Source organism: Macrobrachium rosenbergii, chromosome 9, assembly GCF_040412425.1.
Source record: "Macrobrachium rosenbergii isolate ZJJX-2024 chromosome 9, ASM4041242v1, whole genome shotgun sequence".
NCBI classification, from domain to species: Eukaryota; Metazoa; Arthropoda; class Malacostraca; order Decapoda; family Palaemonidae; genus Macrobrachium; species Macrobrachium rosenbergii.
Genome location: NC_089749.1, coordinates 22,082,335 through 22,103,080, shown reverse-complemented (window position 1 = coordinate 22,103,080; position 20,746 = coordinate 22,082,335). Strand labels below are relative to the sequence as shown.

Sequence of the window (20,746 nt, the reverse complement as noted above, 5' to 3'; positions counted from 1 at the left end):
CATTTTAAAAAAGAGAGAAAATTGAATGGTTGAATGTTTTATTGTGCAAGATGTAGGATGGAGTATTTTCATGTTTTTCGTGGGACCATTGTGATATAAGAACTCCTCTTGGGTGTGTTTGCAGGGTGTTGTAATTGGTGCCGAAGCTGCGTCGCTATCTGTAGGAAGTGGAGGAGATGGGATTGTAGGAGGAGTAGGAGGAAGGGACGCCGATGTCCTGAAGACCATAAGCACCCCTGCAGTGTGTCCATTGTGCCAGAGGACATTCTGTGGTAGGAACACTTAAACAGCATCTGGAGAACCTGTTCCCTGTTCATACTGAGTCAAGAACCTTTTTGCCTGTTACTATTGCCACTATAGATCTAGTCGAAAGGACACCCTACATGCTCACCTGCGAAAGTGGCATCCAGATCAGAATCATCTATAGTTTCTCCTCACACAGCTCAATAGGGTGCCCAGTGTTGAGAGTCATTTAGGTTTCTTTCATTGTTGACTATACTTGTGAAAAGGATTGCAATTGTTTTTGTCTGTATCTTTAAGGGCTAGGATGTTAGCAGCATCTTATGGTATTACCAATTGTTTAAAAAGGATTTCTTTCATTTTTAGATAGTTTGTTATGCATTTTTATAAACTAAACACTTTGAAAGCCAAAGAGTATGAGTTTGTACTTAAAGGTAGTTAGAATTTAGAAAGTTATTAGTCATGATGCCATGAACATCTGTGAATATATAAGTTAAGAAAAAGACAAATGCATTTATATTGGTGATATAAAAATAAGTACTTATGTAAATGAGTGGTTAGGTGTTTTTCATTGACAATAAATTATCCACCATTTGAACTACCAAAGTTTTTTTTTTTTTCATTCCTTAATGAGAGAACAAGTAGTGTATAGTAGATTATATGTACTCTCCTGTTTTATCAAATTAAGTGTTGGAGCATTACATTTACAACTTAAGTCAGGAGCATGAGCAATAGCTCAGCATAACAGTTTAAAGTGGGGGCATGGAAACAGAGCAGTATAACCTGTTGCTGTAAATATTCTGTTCATTAGATATACAGTGTTCAGTCATATGACCTGCTCGCTATATATGTTTGATTATTTTTAAATATGCAATCAATCATTTCTGTGCTGCAGTTGAAAGATTGTTATAGCAAGTTTTCATGAGTTTTACAAAAGTCAAACTATGCAATAACAGCATTGTTCTCTTTGGAAAGTAACTCCTGAAATTCCTAGCAAAGGATTCAGAAATGTGAGCTGTTCTTTTTGTATACAAGGGACAAAATTATAAGAACAAATAAGGTACACTTTCGAAATCCAGGATATGTCTGTAGGAGGAATTTGTCTTGAAAGGAAAAGATTGATGGTGTACTAGTTTGTCTTACATGGTAAATTTGACTTCAACATCCCAAAAAATTAATCATAACCATCCTACTAATAGATTTTCAGGGGTATAGAAAATTTTAAAGAGTAAATGGGATCATCCTCAACATCAGTTAAGGGTGACTGTTTGATAGCGAAAGTCTTGAAATTCAGGGTGCCATTAGAAAAAGTTGAGTTTTCAGATGCCTCGTAATTCACCATAGACCAGATATACCATTCCTGTATGAAAATTGGGACATCAGGGAATTTCTTTCATAAAATTTCTTTTCCTGCAATCACAGACCTTCATACTTTTACTTATTTGGTAATACAGTTAGTACAGCTAAATTGAGTGGTGTATAATGGTTCAAAAAATGTGAATCAGTGGTTAGATGATAATTTAGACTTCCCCACTTTAAAGAAGCTTTTATCTCATGCTAGAAACTCTTACTTGTTGAGAATTTTTTATTTTTTTTTTTTTCATTTTTATCCTTCACATTTATAGATACTGTATTCGGGAGCTGAGAGGCTGCAACTTTGATGTAGGACTCATTTGTCAATGGCATGGGCTTATGGTATCAAAGTCCACTGATGTAGTGGTGATTCACAAGAGCCAGGGCCCAAGATGTTCATCACAAAGGGATTGCTAGGGACATTGGGAGTCAGGCACTCTAGGGAGGAAAAGTGGCCCAATAATGTAGAGGGATACTCTGTTTCTTATTGTTGATTTCGTTTAATTTTCTCAAGCTTCATAGCTTTTGCATAAACAAGAGGGTGGGCATCCCTTATCCCTCTGAAGAAGTAGATGGGAGCATAAAAATGATGGCAGGACACAATGAATTGCCTCCTCTCAGTTAGTGGAAGCTTTCCAATTTGTTGCCTACCTCTACCATGTCTTGAACCAAAACTTCAAACTTGGTGTTGGTCTTTCTTTTGCTATGAATTGGAAGCTTTCATTTACTATGTAATACCACTCCTCTACCTGAGCACTGTATGGCTAGTGCAGTGGCTTTTCCCTTGCCTCTGTTGCTGATGAGTTATTTTTAGAGAGCACTTACCTACAAACCTGTATGCTTCAGAAGGTTGAAAATAACATCATGTTTCCAGTGTAGGAGTTTTGTTGACCTGCTGTTTCTCCCTGTGAATCTGGCAAAGGAACTTTCAATGTGGGCCAGGCTCATGGATTAGCCCCACTTTAGCTAGTTTAACTGTTGTCTTCATGGTTGAGGATTATCCAGCAATGCATGCAATAACTGAGGCTCTTTGCAGATAACATTTGGGATAATTTTCTGCCCATACTGTTGGCAGTTTCTCTCCGGTTTCAGCCTTTATTCCTCTCTTAGTGGATTTTTTCTTAATTTTTTAAGAAGAGAAAAGATGTTCCTGTTAAATTCACTTAAGGGTGTAGATTATTACTGTTAAGGGGTACTTTTTACGGAAATAGTTGGACTTCACAAACTCATTCCAGGACATTATTCAGTCCGATTGGTACCTTACCACAATTCTGGGGAGCCTTCGGAGGGAAATGCATGAATCTTATCTTAAAGTTCAGTTGCTTTCAAGAACCTCAAATTGACTACACAGTGTTAGTATTGAAATATTTACATCCTCTAGACTTGTTTGTTACACTGGAAGTTTGCTGTCAGTGATATCACCCATTACTTGAGTTTTGATGAAGACCCTTGTTTCAGGGAAGGCAGCTTGTATAACAGGACCTTTTGCAATTCCTACCCATGGAAGTGTGAAGGGGGAGGATGAGAAGGCTGCTCTTTCTTGTCTGGTGAGGGAACTTTAATGTTATCCTATGTTATCCAGGTGTTCATGGTACTTTATCAAGATTACACTCCTTACAAAAGGGTCAGGCTGTGATTTCATGGTCATTGCACATATAGTTACAGCTTAATCTTAATGTGCATTGTTGAAGTAGTGTTTCTGTCACTCAGCTTAATGTTTTAACTGGACATAGGTTTTTTATATTCATCATCACCATTACTCCAACATAAGAAGCAAAAGGGCTTTTGAAAATTTATACTTTAGTCTCTGTGTTTTTCTCTTTCTGGAAATCTCCATTCATCTCTGACCTCCTGTCTCATAGATCTCGTCCAAGCAGGTCTGGGTCTTCAAACTCTTTGGATGACTACAGGAACCTAGCTGACACTATCATACTATTCTTTAATGGTGCATTTACCTCCAACCATCTTCATCTCCCTCACATCATTATATTTTATACATCATTCACCATCTTTTATTTAAGGAATATCAGTAGTAAATATGTACTGTGTTCACATTTTTGTAAGGATTAGTAACTATTGTGATCACTGGCTGCCATCATCATTACTGTGAACTTCATATATAGGTAAATATTAACTGCTTAGACATTTTATATGTCCAGCCTGCAACCAACAACAAATGTCAAGTTCTGGAAACAAACACAAGAAGTTTTGTCAGAATCTTTATAATTTTTAATTTATCAAATTATTCAGTTGTAAAGAATTACGTTTTATTAAATAATAATTTCACAAAAGAGCAAACCCTCTATATCTTCCTTAAGATAGTCAAGAATTTCAAATCAGTGGTCTGGTTAAATCACCAAATAACAATGATCATCATCATTAACCTTGAGAACACTGACTCCAAGACTGCCAGTCTGCAGCTAACCCTGGCCTTTCATTCATGTTGAGTGGACTTGGCTTGTGATATTTTGTACAGGTAGTGAAAAAGAATACCAAAACTCTTAACAAAATGAATTCAAACATATGCACTAAAGAAACACCTCAAGTTGTTTTGACAGTTTCAGACTTAATCCTTTCCAACATCAAGTAGTTATTGTATTCATTGCACCTGGCTCAGTATCTTCCTTGGCTTTATCAAGTGCAAGACTAGCCACTTTATAGCAGTGATATTGGTCTGGATTGTACGAGCACCTTGAAATGGTTTCATAAATTCAGATCATTGTCCTCAGTGCCCCTTTTCTTTCCTTTTGAGTTTGACCTTATTTTTCCTTAGATGGACCATTTATTTTGTATTTATTTGTTGCAGTTTTCCTTCGTTATACATTTTCTTGTTGTGGAAGGACTGGATTATTCATGAAGAATAATTTTATAACATATACTATATATTTCTGTAAGAAAAACTCACACTTGTCATGAGCTATCTTTTGTTGTTTAGTTATATTATGAACTGGATTTGTAAGTTGAGCCAGGATTTATAAACGTAGATGTTAGTTTATTGTCTACAAAATATTGCATTTAATTTTTTATCAGTCAAACAGTCATTGCCATATTGTTGATAGTATTTAGAAAATATGCTCCCGTCTAATGTGCATAGCTAATTTGAACTGGGGTTGAATTCTTAAGGAAACACAATTGTTCACATTAAATAAAAGGAATGGTAGCTTTGAAAAATTAAAATAGATTCACAGATACAAACCATACTAAAGCCGGAGGCCATAGTAAGACAATGGCTTATTCTTTTATGAATATCAGTTTTATGATTGGTTGCTGCAGTAAACCACCTAAATTGCAAAAGCATCCTTCAGTTGCATCTCACTTTTGGATTGAACTAGGGACTGACCCAGATGTGTCATCAGCAGGTCCAGGTGGTGGCACCCGTGTCCGATTGTGGGGTTGGAGGGGTTGGAGGAGAAGGTGATGTAGGGAGAGGCTCTGGTGATGTTGGGACCCCTCTGCTGACAACAGGAGCATCAGGTTCTGGGGTTGGTGTAGCTTGCAGCCAGATCTTTCCTTGTAATATTTGTGGAAAGCCCTTCAATCGAGCCTATAACCTGAAGAACCACCTTCTTGTGCACACGGGAGAGAAGCCGTTCACGTGCATGTTTTGTCCCTACCGAGCAGCTCTCAAGGGGAATGTCACCAAGCACATGCAGGCGCGTCACTTGGATCTCCTCCCCCAGCCATATTCTGCTCTTTAAAGGTGTAGTTCTTGTGAGTGTTTTGGTTCATTGTGCCTGTGTTTCTTTTGTGTCATGAGGTGTTGAAAATTTTCTGTAGGGTCCCTATCTAGAAAATTATGATCATGATGTTGCTAAGGAAATGAAAAGACTGAACCAGAAATCTGGTTTTATTTTGATTTTAAGGAATGAATTTTGTGTTATGATGTAAGGAAATGAAGTGACTTCTTCTTGTTGATTTAATGATGATTAATGATGCTGATGATATTGATGGAGAAGTCGTCAAGTCTATACTGAAGTTGACTTGTCTCTTCTGCAGGCTGAAGGAAGAGGTGGAGTGCCAGCGAATCCTTCTCTTCCCCACATGCTGAGCCATCGCTTACAGACCCAAGTGTCTCCATCTTCTGGATGTGGGGTGGTGCCTTCTCATCTTTCCTCTCAGAATCCTCAGGACTTGCCTCTTACTGGAAATCAAACTTGTCCTCTTTGTCATCGTTTCTTTGCCCGACCTGGTGGGTTAGGCAGACGTCTCCACGTGCACCCACTGGGAGAAACCCTTCTTTGTCCATGCACCTTCACGCGGTGCTCAAATGGCAGTAATGTCGGCATAAAATCAGAACACCCAGGTATGTGACTACCAACACTTCCTGAGGAAAGTTATTGTGTATATGTTTGTCATTCTTGCTCATATTTTTTCATGTAAGGTTGGATTCTGAGGGTACAAAAGATTTGGTTTTGTCTTTCTTTGGTTAAGGACCTCAGAAATCGGAAGCAGAAAATATTATTCTATCACAGATTCTGATGCTGTGTTAGATTTCCATCCTAATTTTTTCTGTTTTAAATTAACTATAAAGAACTCTGACTGCTTATGTTGTGTTAATTTTCTTACTATACAGTATTTATTTTTCTCTATTGTAGGTGAGCCATGGTAGTGGTGATGGTGATGGTGGTAGTGATGGGATTGGCTCTCAGGGAGGGGGTGGGGCATCCGCCTCATTTGATTGGCACCAGCTGTACCAACCTTTGGCCCAGCAGGAGCAACATCAAGAGCAACAGCAAAACAAGGTTGATTCTCACAATGAATTTCAGCAGCTTTTTGAAAATAAACGACATTACACCTGTCAGTTTTGTGGAAAGTGGTTTGCCACACCCTCAAAAGTAGTCCGTCATGAGAGAACGCATACGGGAGAACGTCCTTACCTTTGCTCCCATTGTCCGCACTCCTTTAACCAAAGAGAGATACTGAAGAGACATCTTCGTTCTGTTCACAAAGTGGCACCTGATACTTTGCAGGAGACAGTGCCATCTTTTGATCTCAGGTTATAGTAAAACCATGTCTTTCTGCCTCATACCACTCTTTGGAGTTTATGCAGTTTTCTTTGCAAGTTATTGGGATTACATTTATACAAAATTTATATTAAAGGAAGATTATATAGATTTGAGGCTAATTGTCTTCATAGAGTAAATAAGTAATTTGTTTTATGGAAAGCGAAGTGTTCTTTACTTTTGTTTTTTGGACGAGATCGTGTTAACTTTTCTAAAAAGCCCTTTTTATGAAATTTCTTTTGATTTCTGTCAAAGATCACTAATTTACCCTAAACAATTCTCATACTATGGAAAGCAGCTATAATCTGTTCTAGTCAGTTTCTTGAACAAAGTCAATGGCAATTTAGTTTGAATTGCAACTCCACAACAACTGTTCTTTCATTGGCATATTTCAGTTGTCACGTATTTTGCATAGTAATGAATACAGCACATATATTCAAAGCTTCTTAAGAGAATGATGTAATCAGAAGATGTAACCTTGAGAACTTGACAGGAAATAAGAGCTGTGCTAGTAGTTCTTGAGGTCAGTTTGACAGAGTTACTATATGAAGGTTAGAACTTATTATTATTCAGAAGATGAATTCAGTTTGTGATTTTGCTGCTACTACCTTATTTACTGTCATATTATTTGGACAGTTCCTAAAAAAAAATGTCTAAAGTCAGAGGGAATATACTATTTGTGAACTGAACAAATTTAGATTATAGCTCCTTTATTTCTGTAGCATTATGAACATGTTTTTTCTCTTCTAAGTTGTGAAATGAGAATTTGTATATTTTATTACTCCGGATTCTGTTTTGTAATTAATTGATGGCAGTAACTCTCCTCAATGCTCAGATGTTAAATTGAACAGTGGTTAATAAAAAAAAATTAGATTTTTGGAGTGATTCTTTATTCTCATTTCCTAAGTAGTACATTATTTACATCACATGCAGTTTTTTGGATTGATGTCAAGGAAATGTAATTTCGTAGGCACTTTTATTATTTTTGTTAGTTTGCACAGATTTATTCAAAGGGAAAAAATACCGGATATTTATCTGCTTGGTGCCATGTACAATAGGAATATTATTTTATATGTAGAAAGGGCCAGAGTGCAATTGTACAGTATTGATATTTATAATGATGATGACATGTTCTGATTAGCGTACTTGGAATTGCTAAGAGTTCAGTTTCTCATGTTGGATTGCACATTTTTTGTGTTAGAAAAGGATTTTGAATAATGGGAGCAGTTTGTTTTTTACTTAGAATAATTATTTATGTTGATCATAAAGGAGAATAATTATTTATATATTAATCATAAAGGATAATGATGTCATACTGGAGTCATCCTTATAACAGTATAGCCCTGCATTGTTGTTTTTGTATATATCTTATACAGCTCCTGTGATGTAAGGGGAAGTTTTTTGTTTTCAAGGTATAAATGGCTCACTGCACTCATTTTATGCTGTGTCAGTCAGTGGCTGTTATTCAGTCATTCACTGAATAACATTCACAGTGTTATTCACTGACTGTATTTAATGGTGGTTAGTCCTTATGTACCCATTTTTTTAATTCTTATATTATCTCAAAATTTTTTGTGGACAAAGTCATATTTTGGAATAACTGACATTATACTGTCAATGTTTTGACCACTTCGTTATGTAGTCCAATTACAAGGCAGTTCCTAAGAGAAAAAAAATACTTTCTTAACTGCAATTGAACTTATACTTTAACTTGATAGGAAGCCTGTTTTAAATTTATAACTTGCGTTGCCTGGCTTGTTGGCATCTTTCAATCTACCTGTCTTGCACTGTCCATTTATCTCTCTCAATTTTTTACTGTATTTGGTTACTGTACAGTAAAATTGTATCTTAACATTCTGTATATTTTAAATAGAGAAAACAAATGTTGATATTTTTCCGTATACAGAATGAGACATTGTGCTAGTACTGTGAAAGAGTTGTTTCACATACAGTACTGTAGTGTTTTTGAAAATGGAGAAACCGAACAAGTGATGCACATGGAATTAGACATCCTTGTGGAATTTCCCCAGGTTATTTTAACCAGTTTTACTATCCTCATCAGTTTCAGTCAAAAGGAATAATCTAATATCTGTGGTAATAGATTAACCTTTTTAATTGGTATATTTTTTATTTGATGGATGTTCTTCTGAAGATTGAACTTATATTTTATAGATAGATTTTTTATTTACATATGCATATCAGTTGCTTGGTGGCCACATGTCAAAGATTATTGCTTCCCATAATAAATATTTGACTCAGTGATCTGATTAAAATATTGATTAATAATACAGTAAATGTTTGACATGTATCCACCAAGCAACTGTTATTAGATGTGTAAAGAGGAAAAAGAAATGCACAGCATAGAATTTCGAGGTACAGCACACTAACATAGTATGTCGTAAATAAAAAATGTGCCATAGCTTTGAACATCGTATTGAAAGTCATCTTTTGATGCTGCTTCAACCTGGGTGAAACAATAATCAGTCACAAATTTCATTGTTGGAAAATATGAAGTGAGGGAAGAAAAGTAATATGGTATCATTTAGAATCCTGAATTGAGGGAAGTTTGTACTGTGTCTAATAATCTTTGATTAGGAATAAAACAGAAGCGTTTGGCATTTGCATTAAGTTTGAGTTTTTCTTACTTCAAGTGTCTTGTTGAGGATGGGTTCATGCTTAATGTACTTATTACCTGTGCTAGCCAGCATTAAATTTTGAACTTTGGTAAGGAGACTGTTTGTGCTTTTGTTTTGGTGAATAGCATGTTTGTTATTTAAATGGGATTTTAAAAGATTCATTTTTTTTTTTTTTTTTTTGCTCAAAACTACTTTATCTGGTCAGCTGAGCTTATTCATTATTATTTTTTATTTGCATTCTTTTCTCTCCCCTATTACTTCCGTAAATTATGGTGTAAATAAACTGTACATATGTACATTGGCTTAGAATTAAATACTCTTGTTGTGTTTGGTGTATTTAATTGACCTTGTACAGTGTTGATCATTTGTGCTGAAAATGTAGATGTACAGTGCCTGATACTGATTTTCTATTTCATGTTGAAACTGAATTATGAAAATTAATAACAGCTAATTTTTAGTGGCATTTTTATACCACTTACAATTATAGTACACCACTGTAAAGTGAGGTATATACATTTTTATCATACATTACCTTACTCTTCAACATTCTAAATTTCCTTAAAATTTTTGACTGAATGGGGATTTGCATAAAAACACCTCTGATCTGGAAATATAACGGAAGAAGATAATTATTTGGAGATATATAAAAATCCCCATCTTGTTAATAAGTTGTAGTACCAAATTTTGGGAATGTCATTAGATAACTGACAGGCTTTTGTTACTCCAAAATGCAATGCAATATTGCATTCAGGTGACAGTTGCTAATATGTTATCTCTTGAGAAGCTATAAGAATTTTGTAATGTCTTTACAAGGCATTGATATTCAATGTTGTGAAATAAGCATCTTGAAATCTTATAACAATCACGGTTCAGGTACTGCAGTATCTAAGCCTTTAGTTTTAAGGTACAAGTGATAGGTTGGAATATACTTGGAGTTCAATATTCCCAGGCTTGAAGAGGTTTATTACAGGTATTTATCTTTTCAGGGAAGCCTAAAAGTTAGCATCAATTCACTGTTGCTGCATGAAGGTTTGATTCCCACTTTGTTAGTGATGGACTGTATATGAATTTCCAGTTTACTGTGATGGGATGTGCTTTGGAATAATGTATCAGTCTTTAGTGGGTTCCTTATTTGCACAAGTGGTTGTATGGTTCACATAAGATTAGGTACAGATATGCAAGAAGTATAGGTAATCCCTACACTGAATTGTGGGGACTTTAATTTTGCCTTTTCATCATTTGGACGAGTATACGGGTATCATTTAGAAGAATGCACATGCACCAGTTAGTGTAAGTGTCATGGTCATAAGAAGGTGGATTCTGTAAAGTAGTTTAATGAGACTGCCTAGTCACACTATTAGACTCCTAGTGCTCGCAAGATAAGTTTGTTTTGTGCTTGCTAGATAAATTTGTCTTATGACTGAAACATGAAAATATGATCAGTAAAAAGTTGAAAGTTGGACAGCTAAGTGGAAAGAGGCCAGAAGTAACAAATGAAATTTAAAAGAAAGAAAGCAGTGCAATAAACAGAGGTGTAGGAAGGAATGTTACCAAGAGTCTTTGTACAATGTAGTGTACAATGTACCATACAAGATGCATCGTCTGGAGTGCTCCCCAACGGGGATCCTTTTGTTGTGAATGATAGATGGTGTGTTTCCATTTTTAAGCACATTTTTGGTGCTTTGCCACTCATTTTCTCTTTTCATTTTATTGGTCTTTTATTTAACATGTTTTAGAAGGGTGAAATAATGGGCTGGGCATATGTAGGAAGCCCAGTGTCTCAGGTCTTCTTTGAGCTGTTACTTCAGAATATGATTAGCTACGCTTTAAGTGGGGCTTATCTGCCCTCATATTGATAGGGGTGTTATAGCTGTAGAGGGTTTTTCTTGTGTATTTCATGACACCATTGAGATGTGGTTTCTCAGTTTACCTTTCAAAGTAATTCTTATGCTTTGGACACCATCTAGTTGCTCTGCAAATTTTGCTGGGAACTGATCATGGGAGCTTTTGAAATTGTAAACTCGGACATTAACTGATATCTGGATAAACTGCATAATAATAATAGTAATGATAATAACTGGACCTTTATCAAAATCAGCTCAATAAAATAAAATTTATCCTTTCTCTCTTAGAGTTCTATTGTTGGTTTAATATTATACACAGGCTATGCAGTGAAACATAGCTTTAATATGAAATATGCAAATCATGGATGACTGTTGTACAGTAGAATGTCTAAGGAGTTTAGAAGACTCAATTTCTGAACCCTTTCTAGATTGAGTCTCTCAAAGTATTATACAGTGCAATTACATGTATGCTCACAGATTTTATATGGATTCTCTTTGTTTGCTTTTCTAATGTTTAGTAATAACCTTGTTGTGTTTACACTCGGCCTCTTCAGGGAAACTTCATCATTATCCATTTTTGTAATTGAAAGGGAGAATGTTAGTAGACATAGCAGCAAATCACAGGCTTATTGCATTACCTCATTAGGAATCCTTCATGTTTGGATAATGTGTTCTAATGTAAAGGTAGACAGGCCTGTCAATGATATTACCTTCATTCACCGAATACCATTCTGTGATAAACCTGAATCTTTCATTATTCAGTGCTGCCTTTCGTCTTACCTGTTGATTATTATCTTTTTATTCTTTCAAAATCTCTACAACATCCGACTTGACTGATACTTTTACTGGAGTGTTTTGTATTGCTTTGTATTCCTTTCTCAATTCTACCTGAAAGGTGAAGTGTACTCTTATGTGACAGTAAATACATCTGTTGCAAGACTTGTGGACCTTGAGCCTTCTGATTTATGTCACATGACTCATAATTTACTAGATTACAACTGCAGTTTTATATTTTAGTGGCAGGTTATTGGTTAGAACTTTAGAGTACGGTATTGCTTGTGGAGTGGAATTCACTGACATGATTGTAAAAATATATAAAAATAGGATATGTGAAACATTGTTAATAAACTTGAAGAATATTCCTGAAAGTGTGTACAGATAAATCAGTGGGAAGTATAGAATATGAGAAATTCAAAAGATGTGAATGCATTTTAAAACAGGTATTATAATACATTGTGCCTGAGTTTTGCCCAAATTTTAAAAATTTGGGTAACTTTTACAAGGGTTGTATAATTCCCGCAACATGTGAGAATCCAAATACTCAAGAGAATTAAGATTGACTTATCATGATTCATGAAAAGGAACAATGAAAAGTAGAATGATATAGGAGAAATTAGAGAAGGTAAGAATAGGAAATGCACTGGTTTTGGTGAATTCTCTGGTTGCTTCATTACAGCTTGGCCTATCTGGCCCACTTGGTCCAGTCCTAGGGGTGTGTTTCTTTGGTTTCAGACTGACGTGAAGATGGGTGATTGTATTTTATGAAAGTGTTCAAATTTAGTTGTTGGTTCAGAGCTAAATTGAAAATGTATGCCTGGACCTTTAGGAGTAACATATCTAACCTATTCTTGGTTTGTTGGTGATTACTCTCATAATTTTAGCCAATTAGAAATTAGGCCTTGGCTAGGTCTGCTCTTGTTTACCCTAATGTAGTTATCAGATATGGAAAGTAAACCCTTTTAAAAATTTTTTATTGCCTTGATTTGGTAGATACAGGCAGTCCCTGGTTAATGGCAGGCTCGGTTAATGGCGATCCGGTTTTACAGTGCTTATCTAGCGACGAAAATCTGCAATTTTCTGTACTGAAAATCACTGATTTCCGCTTATTAGCACTGATAATTGGGTATTGGCACCGATACATACCTAACAGAGGCATCGATAACCGAAAATCGGTGGGTTTCAGTGCCGATAGGCCCCAAAAATCGCCGAAAAAGAGCCGGAAATCGCCGATTTTTGGTTAGTGGCGATTTTCGGTTATATTCACACCCCCAGAACGGAACCCCCGCCGATAACTGAGGACTGCCTGTATGTACATAAATTTTTCTGTTTTCAGACCCTTACTATTATGGTAGGTCTTCAAGTGCTTTTGAATGCTCCCATAACTGATGTTATGGTCTTTTTTGAAATATGCATTGCTTTGCCTCAGATTAAATTTCTTCATAACCCAAAAACTGTTACAACTGCAGCTATGATACTAAATCATCAACCTTAGCTCTATGGTTTTAATATTTTCTTACCTTTGTTGTAAGTTTTTGTAAACAAGTTGGATTTGATTTGGCATGATTTGGTATGGTTTATGTTTGTCTGTTGGTTAGGAAATGTGTGTGTATGTGGGGGAAGTGTTTTGAAGTTTGGATTACTCATTTATCCAGGGTGTTTGCAGTGTGCACTCTTTCCACTTGTCAGTGTTGCAGTCAGCATTCATGCATAAATAGGTTTGCACTGCCTTACAATATTAGGTTGTAGAAAATTTACTTGCTCAACTGTAAAATTTTTTTTTTTTTATTTATGGTTTAACTTTCAGCCTGCCAAATATATTAGACTCTTTGATCTGTAATGACAGAAAACAAAACTATAGTTAGTAACAGTAATAAACTACACAACCTTTAATAAGAAAGAATGACGCATTCCAATGGGGTCAAATTGCCATTCTTAGGTGTATAAAAATTGCATCCTCATCTGATAGAGTAGCATCACTGTTAGACTGGCATAACTTTTGTTGGGTAATTCTGGTTCATAATCATTGTTCTCATAATCCTAATTCATAACAGCATCATCCACTGACCTGTCATTATCATTTCCTCAATGTAGTACCTGTAAAGATGAGCGCAAGCTTAGTAATACAGTGCCTGTGCCAAAGAATGGCATATCTGCAGACTGCAGTAACTACAGGCCAATTTCTACTCTCCCCTTAGTCTCAAAAGTTTCAGGAAAACTTATTTTTAAGCCACCGAAATAAGTACAGTAAGTGGAATCCAAAGGATTGACATGCCATTTGCAAGAGAGCCTTGATGAGGGTGTTGAGTGCAGAGTAATTGAAATAGATGTTAGTGCTGCTTATGAATTTTAAAAACTTAAGAATCTTGGAGTGGGTGGATAGGATTACTTCAAGATTTCCTTACAGTTAGGCAGCCGCAAGTTGCTGGTGGTAAGATCTTTAGCAAACCAAGACCTATTGTGTCTGGAGTTCATTGTTATTTTAAGTGTATACTGTACAAGTGATAAGGTTGTTGGCCTGGAAAACAAGATTGTTCATTATGCTGATGATGCAACACTTGCGGGTGCAATAAAGTCTCCACTCATGAGAAATGAAGCTGCCCTAAAGTCTCAATCATGACATGGACCAGATTAGTGAATGGCGTAGTTGGTGGGGTATGAGGCTGAACTCCAGTAAAATGAAAACACTTTTGATTAGCAGATCTCGTACAGATTTTCCACCCCATTCTCCCCTTCAGGTGTGTGGGACTCTGCTGAATAAGTCTGAAGCTTTAACTATTCTAGGTATAACTTTTACTCACATCCTACTTTTGAGAAACATCTAATGATTTTTTCAGCATATGCCACGTGAAAGTTATGTATTGTTCGTAAGGCCTCTTATACAGTATTTATGACAGTGATAAAATCAATGCAACCTGTTTTAGGTAATTTGTCCTTCCTTTACTAGAGTACTGCTCTCTGGTGTGGATGTCTTCTTCTGCCAGCGATTTGTCTTTTTTAGATAAATTTGTTTTTGGTGGTACATTTCCGTTTCCTAATATTATCAGGTATGACGTGGACCATTGACAGATGGTCTCTTGTTTGTCAATATTTCATAAGTTGTATTTTAACAGAGATGTTTCAGATTCACAATTGATCCCTGATCCCCTTTATCTACCGAGAGCAACCAGACTCACGTTACAGTAGCACCAATATCCAGTAAATGTCCCTTGCTGTCGAACTTCTCATTTCCAGAGGTCCTGTATTCCTCACATTGTTGGACTGTGGAACAGCCTCCCAGAAGATGCTGTGCAATTGGAACTTAAGAACTTCAACTGAAGATGCAGTGCATTACTACCCAAATTCATTTATTAAAATAAATAATTAAAATTTTTCCTATTTATTTATTAATTTGTTAGTTTTTTTTTCAATATGTGATCGCTTCTTTCTGTTACGTCTTTCTGATGAGTACAATATTCTTGGGAAGCTTGGATTTCAAGTCAATGGCTCTTGTGGGCTCGTTCCATATGAATAGGATTCATCTGAATAATAATTATAAGAATTAACATTCCAAAGTTTTTAAAGATGAAAAGAATTTTGAAGGAAATTAAGGATATCATGTACAGCTTCAGTTATCAAATGTGTTTATTTACCTACTTTTTAGAATTCTTTTTATAAAATTTTAAGCTGTCAGAGTTTGCATCACCAGTCTTTTCATTTTCATTTGATTTTCACTACTTCTCTGGAGGACCTTTTTAACTTAAATAAAAGTGGTATCTTTTTCAGTTCCAAATCCATCATTAACATAATTCAAGCTATTTTGATCATTGACCTGTAAGTCATGTTAATTGCACCTTGGATGTGATTGTTAGTGATCTTTTGATATATATATATATATATATATATATATATATATATATATATATATATATATATATATATATATATATATATATATATATCAATATATATATATATATATATATATATACAAATATATATAATATTCTCTGTAAAAACTTTCTGTGGTGAAGGGCGTCTGATTTTCAGTCTTATTCAGGGTTCATTTGGAATTATGTTTCACCTCTGAACATGAATTTGAGAAGACTGCAAAGTAGATAGGTATTTCATGAAAACCATAGTATCCAGAGGTGTTTTCATCCTTGATTTTTAAGTTTCGTTTGCATGGCAAGTTATCCTTACTTACAGGGAGGCATATGTGAGATGCTCTAAATGGTGGCATCTTATGCTGAATTCCTATCCCTAATGATAAGACTGATTGGGCATTCAAAACAGCAAGTGATGCAACTTATTTCAGAATAATTCTTGCGTGATTGATTCTTGAGAGACTAGGTGCAATTTGGCTTTGCTTTATAATGATATATAGTAATTTTCGTCTATCTTCAATCAAATGTAGTAGCAGATCAAATTATAGGACTGCAACCACTGAATGTCAGGTTTAACTGCCTCCAACACCTTTGATCCCTTTTATATTGTCGTTTTGTGCATGCTAATAATAGAATTGTGAGCCCAATAGCAATAGGTTATAGCTCCTACTGTGCATGACAGAGCATTGAAGGTGTGAAATATTAAGTCCAAAATCCTTCGAGAGATGCCATCCTCATTCACCCTCGTGTTCTCCCACAGGGAGCAAGAGGAGGATTAAGTAGAGAAGGAGGTTTCAGCGAAGCTGCCCGAAGGCGTCTCCTTGCTGTTGTAGGCGGAGGAGGAGCCCGCTGCAGTTTTTGTGGGAAGATCTTCCGATGGCCCTGCCTCCTTCAGCGCCACATTCGGATACACACAGGCGAGAGGCCGTACAGTTGTCCCCATTGCTCCTATGCCGCTGCCCAAAAGTTTGACGTCACGAAACACATTTTGGCTTTGCATCCTGAACTATACCATATGAAGAGCCCACAGTGACTGGTGGTTCATATTGATATTGTAATTATGATTAAGTTTTTTGACATCACAATCCCTTATAGAACTTAAGATTTATTTGGGACGTAAGTGGCTTCCAGTTGTGAAGGGAGGGTGAATTTATTTTGCCTTTTGTTTCATTCGTGTCTCCGGTATTTTGCATCGCTTCTGTCAGATTGCTCCTCAACGTCAAGCTTAACTTTTAAAAAGGTAATGGTCCTATGATGGAAAGTCTCCCCTTGTGTTTCGTTGTAATCCTTCATAAAGTATTTAGCGTGATGTAGTTTGCATATGTTACATTCATTGCTACAAAGTAAGTTATGTAGAAAATACAGTACATTTTCTTTTCAGGGCTACTAGAGCTTGCCATTGATATTTTTAATGTTCCCATTCACTGGTAGTAGACAGAGGATCTGGGATAACACTATGGCACTAGAGTGACACTGAATATTAATGTTGCAAGGAGGGACGTTAGGAAAGTTTCACTGATGGTGTGGTATTTCCTCTCGCAGATTGCCATGAATGAGTTGCTGTTTGGTGGAGAGGAGCAACAACAACAACAACAACACCAGCAGGTTCAGCTGCCCCACCAGCATCCCGTTTTCCAACAGAAAGAGTTGAAGAGCATTCAGTGTTATGTTTGTGGTCACAAGTTCCGCTGGGAGTGGCTGTTACGGCGTCACATGCGCACCCATACGGGAGAAAAGCCATTCTCCTGCCATTACTGCCCTTACAGAGCAAATCGTAAAGAGATGATTCGCAGTCATGTGTTTCATAGGCACCAAAATGCAATAGTGGCAGAAGAAAACCCACCTTAAATTATTATTCTTCTTTCCAATTTTTACAATGTGATTTTGATAATTTGTGAGGTTACCTTTCGTCCCTGTGTTAGTTTCGCTGTGACATTTAGAAGCATACTGCTTCAATCTTTGATTGCGTGCAATACTCTTGTCTTATAATGTTCTTATATAATCAGTTTTAGAACTTTAGCCAATGGGATGCCCGTTAAATCTCATTATTTGGTGTCGTAAAAGAAAGGTGATTTTTCCTGTAGGTATGAACAATCAAGTTACATCAGCTGTAGTGTTTGAACTTAGGAGGTATTTTCCCTGTTTCTGCTGTTATGTAGTTCCTGCATTTGTAATTAAACTAGAAAGACTGCATGTATTTTGCAGTACTGTACATACTTTTATATTGATCATTAAAAAATTGTTACTTAATTTTCTAGGTTATTATTCAAAAGTTTCGCTATGTATTATCAAAGCAACCAACTCCTTTTTCATAGTACAGTATTTAAATGATGTTTTTTTAAAGCAACTTTACATAGGGAAGCCCAAAAGAAACATTTTATACCCACAGAGTGCTGGACAAAGGTTACTGAACTGAGTTTTTTATTGTTTAGAAGTCATACTGAAAGGCCCATGAGAAAATTGTAGGTATTTCATACAGATCACCTAATAAAAATTACTGGAAAGTGTATTGCACCATATACATCCACATCAAGATTTGTGTTGGATAAGGAATTGCAAAGGGAAAAAAGAACAGTATTTACTTTAGACATTATATTGTTTGATATACAGGCAGTCCCCGGTTCACGGCCGGTTCCGAAAACTACGGCGTTCGAGTTCGGCGCTTTTTCAAATATATTCATCAGAAATTATTCCTGGCTTCTGGCGCATGTTCGGGGTTACGACGCGTCGATCGCCGATCAAACGGAAGAAATATGGCCCAAAAACGGCAGAATAATCATTAATTTGAAGGTTTTTGATGTAAACTCAATAATGCAGTTTACATTGTTTTTCAATGCACCCAGAGCATTAAAGTAAGGTTTTCTTATGATTTTTGACGATTTTCGACGATTTTCCGGCTTACGACGATTTTCGGGTTACGACGCGGCGCAAGAACGGAACCCCCGTCGTAAACCGGGGACCGCCTGTATCATGTATTTTGTTTGGCTAACTTGAATAATTGTGATGAGACATTATGCATACAATAATAAAATATGGAGTAATGGTATTTTTCCAGAAATCTGTGTTGCATTTTTATCCAAGGTTGTTTATTACAATGGTAAATTAAAACTTATGCAGGACAAGGCTAGTTAAATTTGCTTTAAGATATAGTACTGAGTACATGTTTGTTAATAAAAGCATCAAATTACTTATTTTTATTCATGCCCATGTTCTTAAGAGCTGTCTACATGTGTAATGCAAAAGTTACTTAAGTTTCTTGACTTTTTCATCAGTAGGCCTCAGCTTGAAGAATTCAACACAGGTTTGTTGAAGACAGGATAAGAAACTACTCTTGTGAATGCTGCTTATGTAATTTATTTTGTAAAAAAAGACTGATATTTATTAACAAGGAAATACTTTTTAAAAAATTAATGCTTTGAGGTGTTATAAGAAATTTCAGCTCTTCCTGTGAGTGAAAAAAAAATATTTGAAGTGTTTTTGTATTCCAGTGAAGTTTCTGGCTTTGATGTTTCCCAAGTTAGATTGAAATGATTATTTCCTTTTGTAGGTTTTTATTCATAAAATGTAATTGTAAATAAAACTAATTTTTCAGGAATCGACTTTCCACCATCCTTTCCCATTACTATACTTGTCAGCAACTTTAATAAAGTTTTCTTTACTATAATAAGATTTACATTGATTTGGCAGTTGGCTAAGTTAGTATATATATGCATGTATATAATCAATACACATTACAGTATATGTGAAGAAAAGTGAAAAAGACGCTAGTGGAAGGAGGAATGTGCAGAGATTTAAACAGGTAATCCTAAGTATCAGGAAGATTTCAAGTACAGTATAAGAAAGAACTGCCAAGTTTTAGTATAAATTAAAGTTGAATGACATAAGAAATTTTTCTTTTCGACACTCATAAGAGGGCGCCATGGGGACATTAAGCACAACAGATAGAATTCTTTGGGAAGATCATATAAGGAATGAGGAAACTCCAAAAAGATATATCGTCCAAACTCTAGAAAAGAGACTGACATGTCAAAGATAGAGACAGTTTGGACATGGCAGGCCAGGTAAAGCCAGTCAGAGAACTAGTAAATATGTAAGAAGCAGGGCAAGGTCACTAGCAAGGCCCAAAAAATGCATCAGGACCAGGAGAAGGGGGAGATTCAAACAAAAAGTCTGAAGACAGAGAGTGGAGAAATTATTGTACTGGAAGACCAGTAAAGGAAAACTATCTGCAAGGGTGTCTGGAAACTGCAAACCTCTTCCTAGGCTGATCAGTAGTAATTATATCAGGGCTATGGACCAACCTGGCCTTATCCAGGCCACATCTTTCTGGAGCCCATCAGTGTCAAGTAGGTGTGGGAGTTCTTGATGTTTTGTACAACTCTAGGCTGTAATCGTTATCTCCTGCCCAAGAGAGAGAGAGAGAGAGAGACAGGTCTCTTCTTCCCAAGAGTTACTGTTCTGTCTCTCCCAAAATCTAATCACTTGCTCTCAGCACAAAGCCCATCTTCTTTTAAACTCTTCTTAAACTACCATACCCAACTTTTTGTGCTATCCCGTTAACCAATGCATGAACAAACAAATCAAATCATAAACATAGCATCCTCCAGCTTTGTTGGTGAGAGTAAAATAAAAAGTTAGTTACATTGATGATGTCATGGCAGCTGGAAGGAAAATGTAGAAAAAGAAATAAATATGAGTAACAAAGCTGCTTTTCTATAGAATGGGAGAGAATGCATTTGCAAAATATGAGAAAACCTAGAAAAACTGGTTTGGCCATCTAATAAAAGTAAAAAAAAAAAAAAATTGAGAGCAATGCTTGAACTAACAGTGGATGGTAAGTAACCAAGAGAATTAATCCTTGAAATACATACTGAATAGGGATGGGGGGGAAGGTGAGTTGTATCAATGAATGAAGAAGAATTCTCTTCAGAAGAACTGATGAGGTTTAACTGGACTCATTATCATTGTACATTCTCACGTCATGTTTACCTTTGACTTATTAAAGTCTTACAAGTTTTTTTTATTTT

At 36.0% G+C, this 20,746-nt stretch overlaps 1 protein-coding gene across 9 annotated transcripts in view; it reads left to right on the top strand.

Annotated features, from left to right (window-relative positions):
• LOC136841567 (protein tramtrack, beta isoform-like) overlaps positions 1–20,746 on the top strand; it is a 125,718-nt gene that overhangs the window by 87,900 nt on the left and 17,072 nt on the right. For 2 of the 9 annotated variants that reach the window (XM_067108587.1, XM_067108588.1), the window contains exon 5: positions 125–846. The exons of 3 other annotated variants lie outside the window; for them this stretch is intronic. In XM_067108587.1, the coding sequence (XP_066964688.1) occupies positions 125–286 (162 nt within the window). In that variant the 3' untranslated portion in view covers positions 287–846. Of the gene's footprint in view, positions 1–124; positions 847–4,952; positions 5,294–5,589; positions 9,562–16,479; positions 16,909–17,261; positions 17,708–20,746 lie in introns of those variants that run through there. 4 more of the 9 variants (XM_067108562.1, XM_067108565.1, XM_067108573.1 and 1 more) reach the window with 4 other exon arrangements.